At 67.2% G+C, this 19,595-nt stretch overlaps 1 protein-coding gene across 1 annotated transcript in view; it reads right to left on the bottom strand.

Annotated features, from left to right (window-relative positions):
* Nucleotides 1-19,595, bottom strand: part of SND1 (staphylococcal nuclease and tudor domain containing 1) — a 115,258-nt gene that overhangs the window by 47,991 nt on the left and 47,672 nt on the right. The window contains 1 exon segment of the mRNA XM_080577514.1: nt 7,514-7,614. Coding sequence (XP_080433640.1) covers nt 7,514-7,614 — 101 coding nt within the window.

Raw genomic sequence — 19,595 nt, 5'->3', positions numbered from 1 at the left:
GTGGCACCGGCCCTGCTCTGCCCCAGCACCCCTGGCCCCTGGGGGATTTCGGGCTTCGGGGTGGTGACGGGATGGGAATCACGGCCCTGTGGGACCACGGAGACACGCTGCAGGGCACCAGCACCGAGGAACCTGGGGTTGGCAGCGCTGGTGCTCAGCCACAGGCCAGTGCTGAGCGGCCCCGAGCCCCAGGTACCCCCTGCTCTGCCCCACGGCAGGAAACCTCCCTGGGCTCTGCCCTCGGGCACCTGCGGGTGGCTGCACCCAGCCGGCGGGCAGGGAGCCGACAGGAACCGGTGCCCAGCACGCTGCCCGGCCCCGCACCACCGGCACGTGCCGCGGGTGAGCTCGGGGCCGCCGGCACCGTGCCAGGGAGCGCTGCGCTCACGCGCAGACCTGCAGCCGCCTCCGGCAGCCACGAGGCTGCCGCCGGAGGGAGTCCCCCCAGGCGAGCTCCGGTGGGGACAGCTTTTGCAGCAAGCCAGCCATCTGCGGCCGAGCCACGGCGCCGAGGAGATGCGGGAGGTGGGTGGCAGCTGACGCCTGTCGCAGCACAGAGCGAGCGGCAGCGAGAGGCGCGCGGGGCCGCTGACAGCTGGCGCCCCGGGCAGGGCGCGGAGCCGAGCGGGGGCTCCCCCCCACGGCGGGGCCGAGGCGCGCGGCCAGGACCGGCGTGTGCGAGGGGAGAAGCTCACGTGCGAGAGCTCGTACTGCACCGCCCCGCCAGGCTGCGAGGCGCGAGCAGCGTGGGCACCGCCACCTACCAGCCGGGGAGCCCCGCAGCACCTGCGCACCGGCCGGGCTCTTTCCCTGCCTTCCCGTCCGGCCCTGAGGGGCTGGCAGGGGCAGGAGGGGACCGTGCTGCCCCCGTCCTCATCCTCCCCGCGCAGTGTACGGGTGCAGGTGGCTCCCCCCAGCCCCGCAGCACCGCACACTGCTGGGTGCACGGCCAGGGATGCGGGACCCCAGGATGCTCCGCACGGGGGAGATGCCCACGGCACGGCACCGGTGCGCTGGGGGGGGGCTGCCCTGCCAGGGGGCTGCAGCACATCTGCACGTGGCAGCAGCACGTCCCCAACCCCACTCACTTTGGGGACAAGGCCCCAGTGGCAACTGCCACCAGCACCGGGCAGGACAGGTCACAACCCACCGGGACACAGCTCCTTGTCCCGTGTCCCCACCCCGGCGCCGGGGGTCCCATCTGCACAGCCTGCCTGGATCCGGGCTGGGGGTCCCGTGAGCCCCCGTCTGCAGCCCCCAGAGCAGACACCCAGCTCCACACAGCCCTGGGCAGCTCCCGGCACCCCCAGCCCCGGTCTGGGAAGAGAGCAGGGAGTGGGGGAAGGTCTGGGCAGAGGGGAGGGAAGGAGATTAAAACCCGGCACGGAAAGCATCAGGAAACAAGCGCGATAGCGAGCGCTCCGTCTGCTCACTAAACGGACGATTTTATTCTGCCCCCAGCACTTGTGAAGTGTTGTAATCTTGTTGCCACCTCTGCTTGATGGCTTCATTTATTCAGCAATAGCGTGGTTATGGCTCTTTAGAAGACAAGCGCGATTGCCGGTGTTTGCTCCCACCGCGCTGCCGGGTCCTAAAGGAGCAGTCCTAAGGGCTGGGGCTGCGCGGGGAGCGCGGCCGCGCCGCTTTTGGGTCCCCAGCGGGCTCTGCAGCACGGGATGGAGGCACCCGGAGCAAATGCTGGCCTGGGGACACCCAAAGGGGCCAGTGCTGGCTGTTGTCACCTTCCTCCCAGAAACACGAACCCGCCGCGAGCCGACGGACTCCCTGTGTGACGCTGTGCTTGCAACCACTCCCAGGGGGCTGAGCCCGCAGCCGGCCGAGCTGAAACCCCCTGGGAGCAAGCACGAGGCTGGGGGAAACCCCCAGACCCTGCCTTGGCCCCCCTGCACCCCAAAGCCCAAAGGGGTCCTGCGGATCCCACTCCCGGCCAGCCCTGCCCCGTCCCCAGCCTTTAATCCCCTGCCCTCAGAGGACGAGCTGCAGCTCCTGGTGCCGGACTCCAGAAGCGTCCAACGTGCACGAAATCAGAGTTTTCATCATTTCCACCGGTCAGAGGGCAGCGAGCATTAAATCCCAGAATACCAGGATTAATGGAGGGATCATTAAAAATCTAATGTTAAACCACCTCTGCAACCGGAGCCACGTTAATACATCACAGCCCGGTTAGAAGGAAACGACTCCTCGTTCTGGAGTGGGTTGTCCGGGCCTCCGAGCAGCGAGCCCAGAGCCGCGCCTTCATCCGCCCCTCATCCTCCTCGCAGGGCAGCCAGGAGCACCTCAGGGCAACGCCACTGGGAGTTTCTTGGGAAACTTCGGCTAAATTAAGCAAGGATGAGGTTTTTAAGTGTCACGTACCCCTGCAGATTTCTGATCAAACCAGGAGGGCCGAGGGGTCCCAGGCGCCCTGCCCACCTGCGGGACCACCCGCTGGCACCAGCCTGGGGCCAATCCCACGCCCGCGGTTAAACAACTTTGGGTTCCCCCTGTAGGATTTTAGGCCAGAATCAGCGCTCCGAGGAGGAGGATGCACCACCAGCAGCCACCAGCACCGCGAAGCCAACGGGTGCCTGGCCCCGATCCCGCTGCGACCCCAGGGGTCCCGCACCCCCCGGTGGCATTTGGCCAACCCCAAAGCACTTGGCCAACGCTCTCAGACACACGGCTTGGTTACGGGGGGTCCCGTGTGGAGCCGGGAGCTGGACGGGATGCTCCTTGCAGCTCCCTTCCAAGCCGGGATGTTCAATGGTTCTGTGCGCATCGCCCAGAGGCGCAGCCTGTCCTGGCTCAGCACTCACACCCCAGCCCCGTGCACGCCAGCGGGAGCCTGTGGGAGCCTCTCCTCCTCCCCGGGGCCACATGCCAGCGGCACATCCTTCCTAAACCCAGGTGCGAGGGCGAGCAGCGTCCCCCCAGGCGCCGTGGCACGTGCAGGGACAGGGACATCGCCCCCAGCTGCCCTGCAGGACCGACCGTCCTGGTGAGAGCTTTCATCCCAGGATGAGCGCACGGAGGGCACTGCGAGGCAGGGGGGACTCGGGGACAGTGCCCCAGGGTTGCCCTGCTGAACGGCACGAGTGGCTTCGCTCCAAGTCCCCGCGCTCGTGGCCCCCCCGCGGCTCCCCACCCAGCGCCAGGAGCTCTGCCAGCCCTCAGCCCGGCACCGGCATCCTCGCGGCTCCCGGGGACAAGACCGCAGCCACCTCCTCCCCGTAGGAGGGAGCAGCTTGCGAGGCAGCAGCGAAATCTGGTCCCTTTCCAGCGGCTGCAAAAACCTACACGGAGCTTGGGCGCGAGCCCAGCTTTACCCTGGCACCGCGGCCCACGCAGGTACCGACCGCGCTGCGCACGTGGCTGCGCAACGGAGAGCAGAGTGCTGGCAGCTGCTGCCGGGGACTCGGGGTGAACGCCCCCCCGGCCCCGCTGCCTCGCACGGGCACCCCTGGCACAGCTCCCCCTCAACGGGTAACGGCACGGAAACCCCTCCCTGCGAGCACCCCAGCACGGCCAGGGGCTCGCGCGGCTCGAATGCAAAGCAAACCGCCCGCGCTGGCGTGCCCCAGGCTCCGTCACGCTTTGCTGACCTTGGGATGTGGGGACCCCAGTGCTGCCGGGGCAGGTGGCGGGGTGCAGGCCGTGTGCTGGGCACCCAGGGAGGCACGGCGTGGGCGCCGCGATGGGCGCTGCGGCGGGTGCAGTGCCGTGGGCGCGCTGCGATGAGTGCAGCCCAATGGGTGCTCCGCAGCGGTTGCACGAAATGGTGCAATGCAGTGGGTGCGTGGCGATGGGTACACAGCAATGGGAGCACTCCGGTGTTTGCACTGCAGTGGGTGCACGGCTCTGGTGCCTGCAGTGCAGCAGGTGCGCTGCAGTGGTTGCACCCACCACCATGGGTACGCTGCAGCGGTGCCGTGGGCGCGGGGACGGCTGTGATGCCGTGGGCGCATGCTGCTACCGCAGCCAGACCCGCCACCACCGCCCAGTCCCCGCAGCCCGCACAGCAGGGCTCGGCCCAGAAGCAGCCGAGGAGGGGGGCGCAGCGATCCGGCCTGCAGAAGGCCCCCCCCGGCCGTGAGCGCGGTGCCGTGCCGCAGCCCTGCTCCTGGGGGGGCCCAGCACGGCCCCCGCCTCCACAGGCAGCCTCTGGAGCGGAGCGGGAGCCGGGGCGCAGAGGGAAGATGCTTCCTCCCGCTAAGCCCAGATTAAAGAACGGGAATATGGGAACACAGATGAAAAGCTGTTTGCTGTGGAAAAATCTCATTAGGCCGTGAAATACAGTTTTTGCCACTCAGAGCAGGGCGGAGGGGAGAAGGGCCGTTTGCAAGCCTCCCCCCACGCTCCCCAGCAGCACGGAACTCATTTCGCAGTTTTCCCCAGAAAATCCAGCCCAAGTTGGCTCAAAGGCGCTTTCCACCCGCCGCAGCCCCTCCTGCGGGCTCCGGGCTGTGCCCCCCGCCCCAGCTGCCTGCAGCAAACGGCGAAAGCGCCACGAGAGCAGCGACTGCAGCCAGCCCCTGAGCTCACCACCTGCACCCAGGCGGCCCCGGTGCGCAGCACCCCGGTCCTGGGACCTTCAGATTCAGCCCTGAATGTCACGGGATGCTGCGGGATGGTGCAGGATGCTGCGGGATGCTGTGGGATGTGTGGGATGTGGTGGGATGCTGCAGAACGCCGCGGGATGCCGTGGGATGCTGTGGGATGTGGCAGAATAGAGCTGAGTGTCATGGGATGCTGGGGGACGCCGCGGGACACCGGTGGGCTGCTGCTGAATGTCACGGGACGGTGTGGGATGCTGTGGGATGCCAACTGATGCTGTGGGATGCCACGGGATGCTGTGGGATGTGGCAAGATGCTGCTGAGTGTCACGGGATGCCGTGGGATGTGGCAGGATGCAGCAGGGTGGTGCAGAACACTCGTGGGATGCTGTGGGATGTCATGGGGTGCTGTGGGATGTCATGGGGTGCTGTGGGATGTCATGGGGTGCTGTGGGATGCCACAGGATGGGCACTGCTGCGAGCACCAGGACCGGCACAAGCGGTGCCCGCGGCGCTCCCCCTCTCCCGGCCGCTGCCATCGCCACCAGCCCCTTGGTGGGGGTCAGCGCAGTGATGCTGCTGCAGGGCACAAAGCTCTGCCCTGACAGCAGGAGGACACGAGCTGGGCAGCGAGGTGAACGCACCGAGGGTGGCCAGAGCCACCAGGACGGAGCCTGCCTGCAGGAAACGTGCTGGGGGGAGCAGTGGGGCTGGGGCAGGGACGTGGGCAGGGACGTGGGCAGGGATGTGGGCAGGGATGTGGGCAGGGATGTGGGAAGGGATATGAAAAAGGATGTGGGCAGGGACATGGGCAGGGATGCAGGCAAGGATGGGGGCAGGAAAGCAGGCAGGGATGTGAGCAGGGACGTGAGCAGGGATGCAGGCAGGGAAGTGGGCAGGGATGTGGGAAGGGACGCTGGCAAGGAGGGGAGCAGGAAAGCAGGCAGGGATGTGAGCAGGGCTGCAGGCAGGGATGGGTGCAGGGATACAGGCAGGGATATGAGCAGGGCTGCAGGCAGGGACGTGGGCAGCGGGGCCAGCTTTGTGCTCCAGGGCAGGGGGACGCGTGGCCCAGCCTGGAGCTGGAAGCAGGGGCTGGCTGCACGCCGGCCCCCTCCAAGGCTGCCCGGAGCAGCATCTCCCTGCTGCCCTGGGCAGAGCTGACCCCACGGAGAGGAGATGCTCGGGGCAGGGAGCCATCGCCCTCCACCCCGCCCCGTCCCCTCTCCTCCTGCTGTTCTCCACTGCCGTGGGGCCACCTGCATGAACAGCAGCGGCACGGAAACGAGGGAGCCGAAGCCCCCAGAAACGAGGCAGCCACCAGCAACCCTCCCCGGTTCCCATCCCCAGAGAGCGGCCGTGCCCCACCGGCGGCGTGCTCCGACTGCCAAGCAGGCTGAGCCCGGCCCGGCTGCCAGGCGCACAAGCCAGGCTTTCTTCCCCGCTGCATCCGCGGCGCGGCGCGGGCCGGCGGCACAGACCCCGCTCTGTTACACCCACGCAGCGACCGGCACCCGGGGCAGAGCACCCGGCACCGCTCGGGGCGAGGCAGGACCGGCCCCCGGCACGCCGCGGCGGGGTGCCGACGGCGGGATGCTCGCTGCTCACTCGGCTCACCCCGCCGCCGTCTCATTGTGCCGATGGAGGCACCCCGACCGCTGGCCCTGAAAACGCCCGTCGGGCTCACTCCCCAGACAGGGCTCGGGAGCTTTCGGAAGGCAATTTGCAGCCGGAGACGCTGAGAGCAGGCGGCAGCGCGGGGCGAGCTGCTGCTGGAGGGGGGAGCCCTACTCACCCGGTTCGCCTGGTGCTGCAGAGCCGCCCTGCGCCCCCAGGGGCTGCCCCGGCCGCTGACCCCCCCACAAATGCTACTGCCCCCCCCGGCAGCCCCATCTGCTGACAGCCTCCTCTCCCAGCACTGCAACCCAGGTAACGAAGCCAGCAGGAGGGATGGATCTGAGCACCCAGCACCGGGCACAGCCCAGGGCTTGGGGCCCCCCCTGAACCTGCTTCCCACCCCGGTGCATGGGGATGGGGGCACGGGGAGCGCCCAAAGCCCCCAGCAGCAAGCGGAGGCACAGGGGGGACGGGGCAGCCTTGCCAGGAGGGGCGCAGGCGCTCAGGATCCGGCCCGGCACCCCCACCAGCGAGCCCCCTGCCCCGGAGAGGGATTCACCCCCCCGAGAGACAAGCGCAGCCGCAGGTCACCGGCGGGTGCCTTCACCGGGGCGTGACGGGGCGAGGGGACGCGGTGCGGCTCCCGCGTGCACGGCTACGCTTCCCCCGCGCAGCGCACGCTGCTCGGCTCTCACAGACCTCGGGTTAACGTGCAAAAAAAAATGAGCAGAGCTGCAGCACTTTGGTGGCTTTCCAAAATAGCTGCTACAGAAAAAAAAAAAAAAAAGGAGGAGGAAACGGCCTATGACAAATCATCCCCGCACGGCTCCCGTCCGCTGCCAGCCGGGCACGTGAACTGCCCCAGAACCGCCCCGCTGCCAGGAGGGGCAGAGGAGCAGGGCCCCCCCCGCACCCCTGGGGCAGGGAAGCCACCAAAGGGGCCTGGGGCACAAAATGGTGCTGGGGTGGGGTGGAGGATGGGCTGGCAACGAGGGGGGCAGCCTCCGGCTGAGAGCGGGGGCTCCCCGTGGCCACAGGGCTGTGGGTGTGTGTGGGGCAGCCCCCAAACCGCTGCACCGGGCTGGGGGGGTGGCGATGTCCTTTACCCCTGGGACAGAACAGACAGTGCGGGGAGCGGTGACAGCTCCTCCAAAGCAAACCCACTGCTGAGATGCTTCTGGAGGCGGGCAGCTCGTGGTGGGGTCCTGCACCTCGCGGCCCCAAACCACCCCGCTGGGGCGCACAGGGCGATGCAGTGCCGGGCAGGGCAGCACGGACGGGCCACCCCTGTCCCAATCCCGCAGGAGGCAGAGCGCGGAGCGGGGCCCCGGGGCCACACTTACATTCCCCCGATGGAGACGGTGGCACACGTGCGCTCGGAGAAGGCCGGCACGGTCTCGGTGGCGCTGCTGGCGGGTCGGATGTAGTCCACCGTCACGTTCACCTGCGGGGACAGACAGGGGTCAGCGTGGGCGCAGCGTCAGGGCCGCGGTGCCCCCATCCCCGCACCCCCAGGCCCCAAAACCTGCCCATGCCCCAGCCCCGGTGGCGCTGTCAGCGCTGCAACCTCGGATGCTGCAGCGTGAGCTGGGTGAAGCCGGAGCCGTGCCGGGCGGACAAGCTGCGCCGTGGGCTCCTGGCGTGGGTGCTTGGGTCCCCGGGGTGCCCGGCTCCTGCCAAGCCCCGCTGCGAGCTCCCCGCACGCCCAGGAGCCGTGGCCGGGATCCCGAGCACGCAGCCAGCCCGGCTGCCTCCTGGTGTACGGGTGATGGTGTTCGGGCTCTGATATGAGAGCGCGGCTGCACCTTCAGGTGCGTTACGGCACAGCTCGCTGCTGAGCCGCAGCTGTCAGGCGGCATCAGCATCGCCGGCGCCGCACCGAGCGGCACGCAGAGCCCGGCTTGCAGAATGCTTCGGGGGGATAGGGAGCACCCCGGGGTGCCCCCATCACCCAACTGTGCACCCTGCATGGGGATGGGTGCACCCCGGGACCGCTGGGTCCAGCTGCAAGGGGTCCAGCTTGGGGCGGCTCCTGCTGCGCTGCTGCTGGTCGCTGCTGCCGGAGCGGGGCTCAGCACAACCTGGGGGTGCAGGGATGTGCAGGGCTGAGTGCCCGACTCCAGCTCCAGGGCATCATTCCCCAGTCCTCGGGCAGCACACCAGCAGTACTGGTAGCACCCATGGCACCAGCGGCACCGCCAGCAGCACCCACGGCACCAGCACCACCACCATGGCACCCAGAGCGCCAGCAGCACCAGCACTTGCGTGCAGTGCCAGTGTGGATCTGCAATTCCCGGCCACGGTAAGGCAATAAAGAGCAGGGAAAATTAAACCAGAGTTGAACTCCCAGCCCACGTGCTCGAACAGGCCGCTAATGCATTCCCACATCTGCACGCACCATTTCTATGCAAATCTGACCTAATCCCACCACCCTGCTTCTGCAAAAAAAGCCGATTTCTCCCCATTAAAGCTGGCGCTTGATCCGGAGGAGCAGAGGCCGTGCCGGGGCTGGGCAGTGCCCGCAGCGAGGCCAGCGCAGGGCCCCTGCCAGTGACCGAAAGCTCCACATTTGCCCCAAACAGGGCCCCGGGGCAAGGATAGGTGGAGGGGGAGCCCCCGGGGGATCCTCCGGCTGCTGCCCCCAGGGGACACCCACACACTGCACGCTTTCCCCGTGTTTTTTTTTCACTCCGTGCCGTCAGCCCGAGACAGACAGGCGTCGAGCGCAGCGCTACAAGAAAGCGTCGCCGAAACCCTTTCAAACTGTCGGCTCCTTACAAGCCTCGCTTTTTAAATGAGCACAAAAATGCAAAAAGGTACGACTGAGTCAAAATTTCCTGCCGTCAGATCACTCACTGGAGCAGCAGATCTAATCATGTTTTAGCAGCAACAAAAGAGGGAGCTCTGTCAGGAAAGAGCCAATTAAGGGTAGAGGTTAAAGGAATTCCTCCCCGTGAAACTATTGTCATAACAACTGTACGACAAAAAAAGACAACAATTACTCCAAAAGGCAGGTTAGGGAATTCAAACTACTACAGGGCCCTTTGTCACCGGGCAAGGCGGCGAGGCACAGCTCGGTTAGGAAACACCTCGGCTGGAGCTGGGCAAAGCGTCCAGCAAACAGCCAGGGTGGCCAGCAGCTCTACGGGGCAGCCCCCACCTGGGCACGGACCCTGCATCGTCAGGACCCTGCATCGTCAGGACCCTGCATCGTTAGGACCCTGCATCGTCACGGCAGGGGCAGAGCAGGCAGGGGTCGGGCTGGGCGTCACAGCTCAGCCTGCAGCACCCGCGCACTGCACTGTGCTGTGCGGCATTGCAATGCACCGCACCGTGTTGTGCTGTGCTGCATTTTGTGGTGTTTTGTTGCATCGCATTGCACCGAGCCGCACAGCGCTGCGTTGCCTTGTTCTGCGCTGCCTCGTGGTGCGGTGCGTTGCGTTGCTTTGCAAAGCGCTGCATTGTGCTGTTGTGTTGTGCTGTACTGCACCGCATTGCGCTGCGTCGCACTGCGCTGCACCACACTGCATCGTGCTGTGTCGTACTGCATCGCACTGCATTGCATGGCGCCGTGTTGCATGGCACGGTGTTGCATTGCACCGTGCTGTGTTGCATTGCACCATGCAGCATTGTGTTGCGTTGCGCTGTGCTGCACAGCATTGCGTTACACTGCGTTGTGCTGCATTGCACTGCACTGCATCGTGTTGCGCTGTGTTGCATTGTGCTGCGTGGCATTGCATGGTGCCATGTCGCATCGTGCAGCGTCGCATCGCGCTGCACCGCGCCGCATTGTGTTGTGCTGCGGTGCATTGTGCAGCGCTGCACTGCATTGTGTTGCATCGCACGGTGCTGTGTTGCACGGTGCTGTGTTGCACTGCGTTGTGCGGCGTTGCACTGCACCGCGCTGCGTCGCACAGTGCCGCGTCCTGCTGCGTTGCGAAGCGTCGCACTGCGTCGTGTCCCCTGCACAGCTGAGGCTCAGCGCGGTGACAAAGCTGGCACGTGCCCCGCCTGCGTGATGCCAGCACAGCTGCAGCTGACAAGTTGCAAAGGCAAAACTCCCCCCCCCCCGGAGCGAGAACAAGCTCGCCACGAGCTTCCTACGCAATCAGCACGAAGGGGCTCGGACCTGCCCGCGTCCCCCTGACCCCACCTGCAGCCCCGACCCCCCCCGTGCCTCCCAGCACAACCCCGGCACAAGGGTACACGCAAGGCCCCGGAGCTGTGGTGTGCAGTGGGGACCTGCACCTTGCAAGGAGCCGGGCGATTCTGCAGCACCAACCCTGCCCAGGGCACGCACGGGGCACCGGGGTGCCAGGAGCAGCAGCAGCAGCGCGCCAGCGGCTGGAGCTGGCTGCAAACCAGAAATTAAAATTGTCAGGTAATTAGCACCTGGCTCCTGCCTGCCTGCAGCCCCGAGCAGAGCTGCTACAGGGATGCTTCTCCTCGCGAGCTCAGAGCGATGCCGTGGGGACAACGGCCAGAAGCAGGTGCTCGGGGCCGGCACCAAGCAGGCAGCTGGCTCGTGGCTGCATCGCCCGCATCCTGCACCGCCGGCCCCGCCGCCACCCAGCTTGTGTCACCCTGACACCCCCAGCCCCAGCTCAAAGCTATTTCATGGCCAAGCCCTGGGTGCTGCCGCATCCCTGCTGCTCCCCCGGCCAGCTCCTGTCCCCTCGTGTCCCCAGCAAGGGGATGACCCTGGTGCACGGGCTGCAGCTGCAAGCAGGGTGCTCCAGCGGACTGGGGCTCCTCCTGCACCCACACCCCAGGTTGGGCACATCCTGCACCCCCCGATCTGGCTGGGCATCTCCTGTATGTACCTGCAAACCCCAAACCGGGCACCTCCTGCACCCCCAGAGCCAGCTGGGCACATCCTGCACCCCCGGGCCCATCTGGTTGTATCCTGCACCCCAGACCCAGCAGGGCACCTCCTGCACCCCCGGGCACCTCCTGCACCCCAGACCCAGGCTCCGTCGGGCAGCAGGCACGCGCACAAGCCTCCATCACTGTCACCCAGCAGACCTGCAACCCAGCAAATACTTCATGGGGGTAAAAAGGACGAGCACTTTCCCAGCACGGGGAGCAGCGTGCTGAGCTCCCGCAGCTGCCAGCACCGGGAGGGAGCTCGGCCCTGGGGTGGGCTGTGGGATGCAGGGACCATTGGTACGGTGATGCTCAGACCTTTGGCACGGCAATGCTTGGCCCATCAGCACAGCAAAGCTCGGCCCACCAGCACGGTGATGCTCAGCCCATCGGCGCAGCGGCCGGCTCTGCTCGGTTCCCCCGTGCCCGCGGGGCCGCACCAAGCTTGTGTGTCCCCCCCCCCCCCGGAGCCGGTGTCGATGGCGGCCGTCTATCAGCGGGTTTCCAAGGTCAGCTGCAGTCAGAGTGAATTAAATCACTCCGGCAGCTCTCCTCCCTGGAGGAGATCCAGCCTCGGGAAGAACGGCACTACAGAGACCGCGCGCCGCGGCGCAGCTCAATGTCACCCGCCCCTGTCCCCTGCCACCACCGGGGTCTGCGGCCACCCCACCGGCGAGACCCCCGCCGTGCCAGCACCGACCCGGCACCACAGTGAGGGGAGAGGGTGGCTGAGCTGACCCCAGCCCTAAAACTCGCCACCAACTTGTGTGGGAGGGCGTGCAGGGAGGGCTCAAACCCACAGCAGTGCCCGGGGTGCTGAGCACCACGTCCCCGGCACACCGTCACTGCCACGTGGGACCCAGCACGGGGTCATTGTAGTGTGGTCCCTGGCACGGGGTCCCTCTTATAGGGTCCCTCTAACGTGGTCCCTGGCACGTGGTGCCCAGGATGTGGCCCCCCAGCACGTGGTCCCTGGTACTCAGGGACTGAGCACACGGTTCTCAGCACGTGGTCCCCTGCATCCAGCCCCGGGCACGTGGTCCCTGGTGCGTGGTACCCAGCGTGCAGCCCCCGTGCATGGTCCCCCCCACGTGCTCCCCAGCCACGCTGGCGCTCCGGTCTTTGGGAGCATCCGCTCGGCCTCCGAGCCAGGAGCGGGCACAGCCCAGCTCCCCTGCACGACCCGGACACGTGGCACGAGCTCGCAGGGGGGGCAAAAATAGTCCCTGTGAGTTTGGGACAAAGAAGGGACGGGAGATCCGCGGGCGTTTCGGGCAGTAATTACAGCCGAGCAGGTCTGGTCTGCCACCCACCGCTGCCACGTGCACCCCCTGCCATGCCCCAAGCACCCACACGTGGGACCCCCGAGGTCCTGCCCCTGTCCCCATGCCTTGGGACCAAACTGACCCTCCTGGGCACGGGGTACCCCTGGGGACATCACCGACACGGCACAGAGCCCACCCTGCCCCTCCAAACGAGGGCACTGCCACCGCAGCCACGCGCACACCCTTGCCCCTGTGCCGCCGTGCCGGGCACCAGCAGATGCCACTTTGGGGAGCTCGGGCACCGATCTTCCCCGTTTGGCTTTTCCTGTTCAGTGCTCCGCAGCTGCTGGGCTGCTCCCAGGCAGCTCACGTGGGTCCCCTGCCCCTCGGTCACTGCGGTGCGGGGACAGGGGGAGGTCTGTGCGGGGGGACCTGGTGCCCGCTGCCTGCTCCGACCCATCTGCAGCCCGCTCCCACCGACCCAGCACGAGCTGGAGCAGAGCTGTGGCCTCCATACTCCACAGGGAGCTGGGCCCTCGTGTCCTGGCACCTGCCCCGGCGCTGGGATTGAGGCCACTGTGGCCCCACAGCATCCCGCAGAGGGGGGCCGCCCCAGGAGGCTGCGTTTCGGGGACAGCAGCAGCTCAGACGCTGCGGAGAGGCACCGGCACGCCACAGATGTGCCAACGGCCAGGTCCCGGAGCAGCTCGGTACCAGCACGTGCTGCTGGTGGGAGTAAGAGAGGAAAGAGAAAACGGGGCTGGGCAGCAGGTCTGACGTGCCCCGGCACACAGGCACGCTCTGCAGTCCTGCTCCAGCTCTCCCACCCCATCGGGGCCCATCGCAGCTGACCCCGCTCAGCAGGACCGTAACACTACTGCGTCAGGGAGCCACAGGCTGGTCCCGTTCCCAACGGTGCAGCGTTTGCTCCGTGGCTTGGTGACCCAGTGGGACACGCAGCGTGTGCCACATGGCAGCACCCCCAGGCGCCTCCTGCTCCCCGCCGGGCACACGGAGCTGGCTGAGCCTGGCCTGGGCTCCGGCACCACGCTGTGCGCCCACACGTGCGGTTCCCTTCCCCAGGGCGCTCGGCCCAGCCCGCAGAAAGGGCGCTGCTGCGAGCAGTGAGCCGCAGCCAGCTCACCTCACCTTCAGCTTCCCAAAGCCAGCCCCCTCCACCTCTCCGCGTGGGATCCTCCCATCACGAAGGCGTGCACGGAGCCCATCACCCCGGGATTTCATCTGGGGCATGCCCCAAGCCCCACGCTGCAGAGAACCCCCCAGCCTGCAGAAGCCCAGCCGTTGCCAAAAGCAGCCTGCAGCGGCTCGGGGGCTTTGTGGAGGGGCTTTGTGCTCCCTCCTGCCCGGGTCGAGGCCCCGAGCGGCCGCGCCGAGCCGAGCGGCGCCGGCAGCCCCGGGACACAACTGACCTTGCTACAGCAGCGCCTGCCCGAGCTGGGAAAACCAGGGCTGCAGCCTGCAAATGGAAGTGCCCAGCAGAGACATTTGAGGAAGCGTCTGAAGGAAGGAAAGGGACGCAGAGAGAGGAAATGGCCCCGAATTTCTGGTCACCGCGCCGCTGGGAGCACACGCGGCCCCGTGCTTGCTCTCTTCGCCTGCCCCTGCTATCACGGAGCCATTTCAGCCGCTGCAGCACCAGGCGCTCAGCGCGCCGCCAGGCTTCTCCCCCTGCTCATTTGCATCCGCACACACTGTTTATTCCAAGTAAAACACAGGAGGGAGAAGATTCCTCCCAAGTTGGGCACTGGGGAGCAGCCAGCTCTCCAGAAGGCTTTGAACAGCAAAACCCTCCCCAGCTCCGCGTGCTCGGAAGCAGCAGCGACGTTGCTGCGCTGCCGGCAGGCTCCGGAGCCGGTGCCCACGCCCTGGCACAGTTATTGGCACAGAGTTGTGCCCGGTGGCTCGCATGGCACGACGTTCCCAGGAGGAAACGTCTTCCCCTTCCAACCCCACTCTGTTGTTCCCAGCGGTGAGCCCAGCTCCAGGGCTGGTCTGCAGGACGCTGGCACGCTCACGCCCGGAGTGCTGCTCGTGGTAAGCCCCAGAGGAGCAGCCCCGGGAGCGGCCGGGTGCCTCTGACCACAAACAGAAGGAGGACGCCTGGAAAATGTGCAGGGAAACCTGCGGCCGCTGCTTTCCAGGTACACTGGGGTCTCCATCCCAGGCTTGCGGGCTGCCGCGGCAGAGAAGAGGTTTAATCGGCTCGCCGTCAGCCTTCCCTTTGATGAGGCTCCAGCCCTGAGCCGCATCGCTAACAAATCCTGAGGCATTAAAAATAATCTGAGGCTTTGCAGATAACCAGGCACAGGCACGTGGAGGGAGGGCGAGGGCAGGCCACCCTCGCGCCACCTTTGCCCGGGCAGAAAGACGCCCAAGATGCCCGGGCTCTGGGCATGCACCCGCTGTGTGCGGTCCCCAGTGGGGATGCCCGGAGCCCTGGCACGCCGCAGAGCCCCACATCCCCGTGCCTGCAGCCTCTCGGGCACCCATGGGTGCTGGGCACCCCGGGGAGAGCCACCCCTCCGCTCCCCTGATGGCCGCAGCGTGGGACTGAATCGCTTCCTCGCTCAGGGCGCATTTGTCACCGAGTTATTTGAGTTATCTCGTGCCATCTCTCCCCCCGTCCACATGATTAATCCCCCCGAGCTAATTAGAGGAAAGGGCCAAGAGCGCCCATTCGGACTCTATCCAATTGCCTGCGCGGCGGCGTAATTAACAAAAGCTGCTTAACGGCGGTGCACGCCCGGCGCTGCGATCGATGGGCAGCGCTCGGCGCTCAGGGAGCCGGCCCGCTCGCTGACACGCACCACGGATTTATTCCAGGGCGGGAGCCAGCTCCGAGCCAATCCATACCGTGTCACGGCAGCCAAACGCCCGCCGGCCTCGGCAGCTGATTTATCTCGTCCCACGGGGCAAATTCCACCGAGCCGGGTCACTCGGGGAGCTCAAGGGGCTGGTGCAACGGGGAGCGGGGTGCCGGTGTCCCCGGTGGGGTGACGGAACAGCGAGCGGCGCCCCCTTTTGGAAAGGGCATCGGGGTGCGGTGATGCTGAGCATCAGTACCGGCAGAGAGACGCCGCTCGGGGGCCCGGGGGGACGCGGCCGTGTCCCCCCGGGCCCCCGAGCGGCGTCTCTCTGCCGAGGCAAGGTTTGCGATCGGGCCAGCCGAGCACAGCGAGAGCGAACGAGGTCTGTTAGGGAAGCAACGCGCCATGAAAATCGGCGCTTTCTAAAACTTCCTGCTGCTCTGATGAAAGGGCGGGAGAGAAAATAGATGATATTCGCTCTCTCCTCTCCCCCCCCCCCCCCCCCCCCCGGGTCCTGGGAATTCAAATGTGGTTACCAGCAGCCCTGCTCCGCTCCTAACACGATAAGTGCTCCCCGAAACGAAAGCAAGCAGGCTCAGAGTGCAGGAAACGGCCGCGGCCACGGCAATATTTCTTCGTCTTCTCCCTCCAGTGCTTTCTTCGCAGGGAGGGGGAGGTGGGGGGGGGGGGGGGGGACAGAGGGAATTATTTCTGGAAGCTATTGCCGCGGTTTATTTTTACTGCAGGGGCCCGGGGAAAAGCTATCGCTCTGCCCCTGCGCTTCCGCAGGGCCGGCAGCGCCGTGCCACGGCACGGGGACGCAGTGCAGCGGCGGGATGCGGCGGCTGGAGGGCGATGCTGGGCTCCGGCAGCCAGGGAGCGAGGTGCCACAGGGCCGAAAAGGCGGTGAGAAAGGGGCTCCAGGAGCAAAGGTGGGAAAGGGACTCTAGGAGCAAAGCCCTCCCGCAGCCCTGTGTGTACAGCCCCGCAGCCGTCCCCGGGATCCCAAAGGGGGTCCCCGAGCCCCCGCTCGCCCCAGATGCACACGAGCGCCCCTCAAAGCAGCCACGGCACAGCCCAGGCGCTGCTCGGGGTTCCCTTTGCCCACCCAGAGCCCGAGGCAGGCACGTTAACTTGCACCGCTGCAACGCGTCGCCGCCGGCGAGACAGGGGCACCCCGAGGAGCCGCAGCGCAGCCGGGGGCTCGAGACGGTGGCGGAGCAGTAAGCGGCAGCGGGGCACCGAGGCACTCGGCTCCAGCCCATTTCGTCTGCTCGGACGTGGCGATGCCCCCGCGATGCCCCCGGGGCCCGGGGAGGAGAGGGAAAGCACGGCGGAGCCACCACGCTGCCTGCGCTCAGCGCTGCCAGGAATAATCTCAGCGGCGTCAAACAGTGAAACATTAATTTGCTTCCCACCAGCGTGCCAAAGCCCACTGCTGGAGCGGGGTTTGGGAAACACCCTCTGCAGGGTCCCCCCGCCTCCCGCCCGGCAGCACGGCGCGGGGGGGCCGGCAGGGCTGTCCCCGCTCTGGGGACAAGCTGTGTGGCAGGGCCAGGCACCTGCGGCTGCGTCCCCCGGCCACCGAGGGGTCCCAACACCCCACACAGGCGGCTTTGGGGCTTCCGACCCCAAAACCAGCCCCTGCTGCCTTCCCATCGCTGCACCTTCCCCACCCCAAAGCGCACGGCTGAGGGTGCAGAGAGGCATGGGGGGGGGTTGCTGTCAGCCCCCTCCACCTGCAGGCGCTCGAGCAAACCTCGGTGTCCCCAGAGCCAGGCGGCCCCTGCCCGTCCCCGCGGGGAAGCGCAAGGCACGGGGGAATGGGGAGCTGCTGGTGCCCAGCTCCGGGGGTGAAATGGGCAGTGCTGGCCGAGCCGATGGCTCCGCCGGGGGCTGAGGGAGACGGATGAGGGCAGCGGGGCCGGCAGGGTGAGCGGGCAGGATGCGGCACGGCCGCCCTCGCCGGCTGGGAGCAGAGCGGCGGCAGCAGGGCTGGGCGAGGCTTGGGATGCTGCTGCTGCTCCCACACGGCAGGACGAAGAGGAGGAAGAGGAGAGGATGTCAGACCATGAATGGGAGCAGACGCTGGGAGGGGCACAGGCAAAGCTCATCCCTGCCAGGGACAGGTCCTGGAGGCACGGGCGTCCCCTTGGGTTCGGCTAACAGCAGCCTGTCCCCAGCCCCGGGACAGCGAGGGGACCCTGCAGGCCGCCTGAAGCCACCCAGGAGCGAAGCCCTGCCGTGCTCACGGCAGCTCCAGGCAGCCCTGGCCCTGCACCCGTTCCTCCCCGGCCCGTGCAGAGCCCCGACACGGGCGGGCAGGGAACCTCGCGGGGGTGCGCGGGGACCTCTGCGCTGCGGGGCGGAGGGCAGGGGACGGTGACAGCGGCTGCGAGCCGTCACCCAGCGGGGGTCTGGGTGACCAGGGTGCTACCTGCTGTGGGATGGGGTACGTTGGGGTGGGATGGGGTTGAGGGGGGACAGGGGACACCTGGCTCTGCAATTCCTACAGCGCAGCTCCCTCTAGTGTCACAGCCGCCCTCCGGACCTGCCACCGCGCAGGGACAGCACCCGGGAAGCAAGGTCACCGCTGCGCAAGGACGGCGATGGTGGGGAGGGTCCCCAGGGCCGTGCGGGGACAGCAGCCACCAGGAGGGTCCCCAGAGTGCAGGGACGGCACCCGCAGGGGGACCAGCCCCTGTCCCCTGTCCCGCAGGCAGCCTGGGGCACGGCACGGCCAAGCCCTGCGGCTCGCTGCTCGCGGCTGAGGCGGCAGCTGATGAAGCACCGGCAGCCGGACCGAAAGCTCCTCCTGGCCTAATTATTCCCAATATCCAATTCATCGGCCCTGAAGGGGATGATCGCGCTCCTCTGGAGCCCGCCCAGGGCTTGTCACACCGCCACGCCGGGCCAGGTGAGCAGCAGGCACCAGGAGGGCGGGCGGCTGCTCCCCGCCGCGGCTGGGCCACGCGGGGCAGGGAGAGCCCCGTCCCTGTCCCCATCCCTGTCCCCACGCCCAGTGTGGGGCAGCCGGGGGCTCCGGGGGGGGCACAGCGTGTGCTCAGCCCTGGGGCCAAGCTGGGGCGGGCGCTCAGGGGACTTGGGGAGCGAGGACCACGCGCGCGTGGCTTCGGGGTGGCAGGGCTCCCTGGGCTCTCCGCCGCAAGCGCGCGCAGCGCGGCGCCAGCCCACCCCGTTTGATCTCCCTGGCAGCAGACAGCTCTCAGAAGTCGCTAATTCCCTGCCGGGGTGGGGTTTAAAAGTATATTAAAAAGGGGGTGGGAAAGGAGGGATTTTGCCGCAAAGATTGATGCTGACAGCCAGCCGTGAGAAGGCAAGGGCACGCCACCGCATGCGAGGCTGTCATTTCGGATCAGAACGCACCGCCAACCTCGAGGGACTGTTTTGATCATTAACGTAAAGGATTTTTTCATCGCTTTACTCGATCAAATTAATCTGAAGTGAAAAACGTGGAGCTGACAAAGGAAATTTTTATAAAGCAGACTATGCAACATCAAAGGCAACGGGGCGCCCGGCTCCCAGGGCTGCCGGAACGCTGGGGCCCCAGCGCCGCGCTGCAAGGTGATCGGGGGCTTCCACAACGCAGGCTGCCTCCACCCGCAGCCAAGCGGCTTTCTGCTGCTATTTCTGGGGGGTCACTGGCTCCTGACCAGCCGCTTCGGGAACGGGAACCGCTGGCACTTGGCGGCTCTCCTGCCTTGCTCGTTCTGCTGCTGAAAGCGATCCAAGCGCAGCAGGAGGAGCGTGGCTCCCGCAGCGAGGCTGCGCCGCCGCCTGCCTCCCTTGGGACTGATCCTGCGCCCACCCCTGCGGGCGCAGTGCCTGGTGGAACCCCGTGCTGATCGCTGTGAGGAAGGCAGGACCCTCCTCCTCCTCCTCCTCCTCCTCCTCCTCCTCCTCTTCCTCCTCCTCCTCCTCCTCCTCCTTCTCCCCAGCACTGCCAGGACACGGCCGTGCCCTCCGGCACGTGGCTTGCAAGCAGAATTTGGGAGAAAAAGCGCGGCTTTGAGCAGCAGCCAAGCAGGGCAGGGTGGGGGAGCCCTGACCCTGGTGCTGCCAGGGACACGGTCTTCTTCTACCCCAGCTGAACCGGGACACCGCGCCGGCCTGGCACAGCAGCGGGAAGGGGCTGGCGCTTGGCGCGGCGCTCAGCAGTGCCGGCGCAGCGCTCTGCAACCTCCCTGTGGCCAGCACCGCCGGCTTGCCCCGCGTGGCAAGCGCCCAGCCTTGCTCCTCCGGGCTCTGGGCGCACTGGAGCCTCCCCCGGCCATTGGAGCACCCGCGGGAGCCAGTCCTTGCCCAGACGAGGGGCGCACGGTGCCTGCAACCAGCCTGCACAGGGGTCGTGCCGGGGCAGCCGGGGCGCAGTCGCCCCCTCTCCAGCAGCACCCCACTTTTAGCCCATGGATGGGGAGCTCGTGCTCCCCCGAGCTGCCCACCAG

This window comes from Anser brachyrhynchus (genome assembly GCF_964034855.1).
Source record: "Anser brachyrhynchus genome assembly, chromosome: 1".
NCBI classification, from domain to species: Eukaryota; Metazoa; Chordata; class Aves; order Anseriformes; family Anatidae; genus Anser; species Anser brachyrhynchus.
Note: the sequence above shows the minus strand (reverse complement) of the source record. Positions and strands in the feature narration are given on the sequence as shown.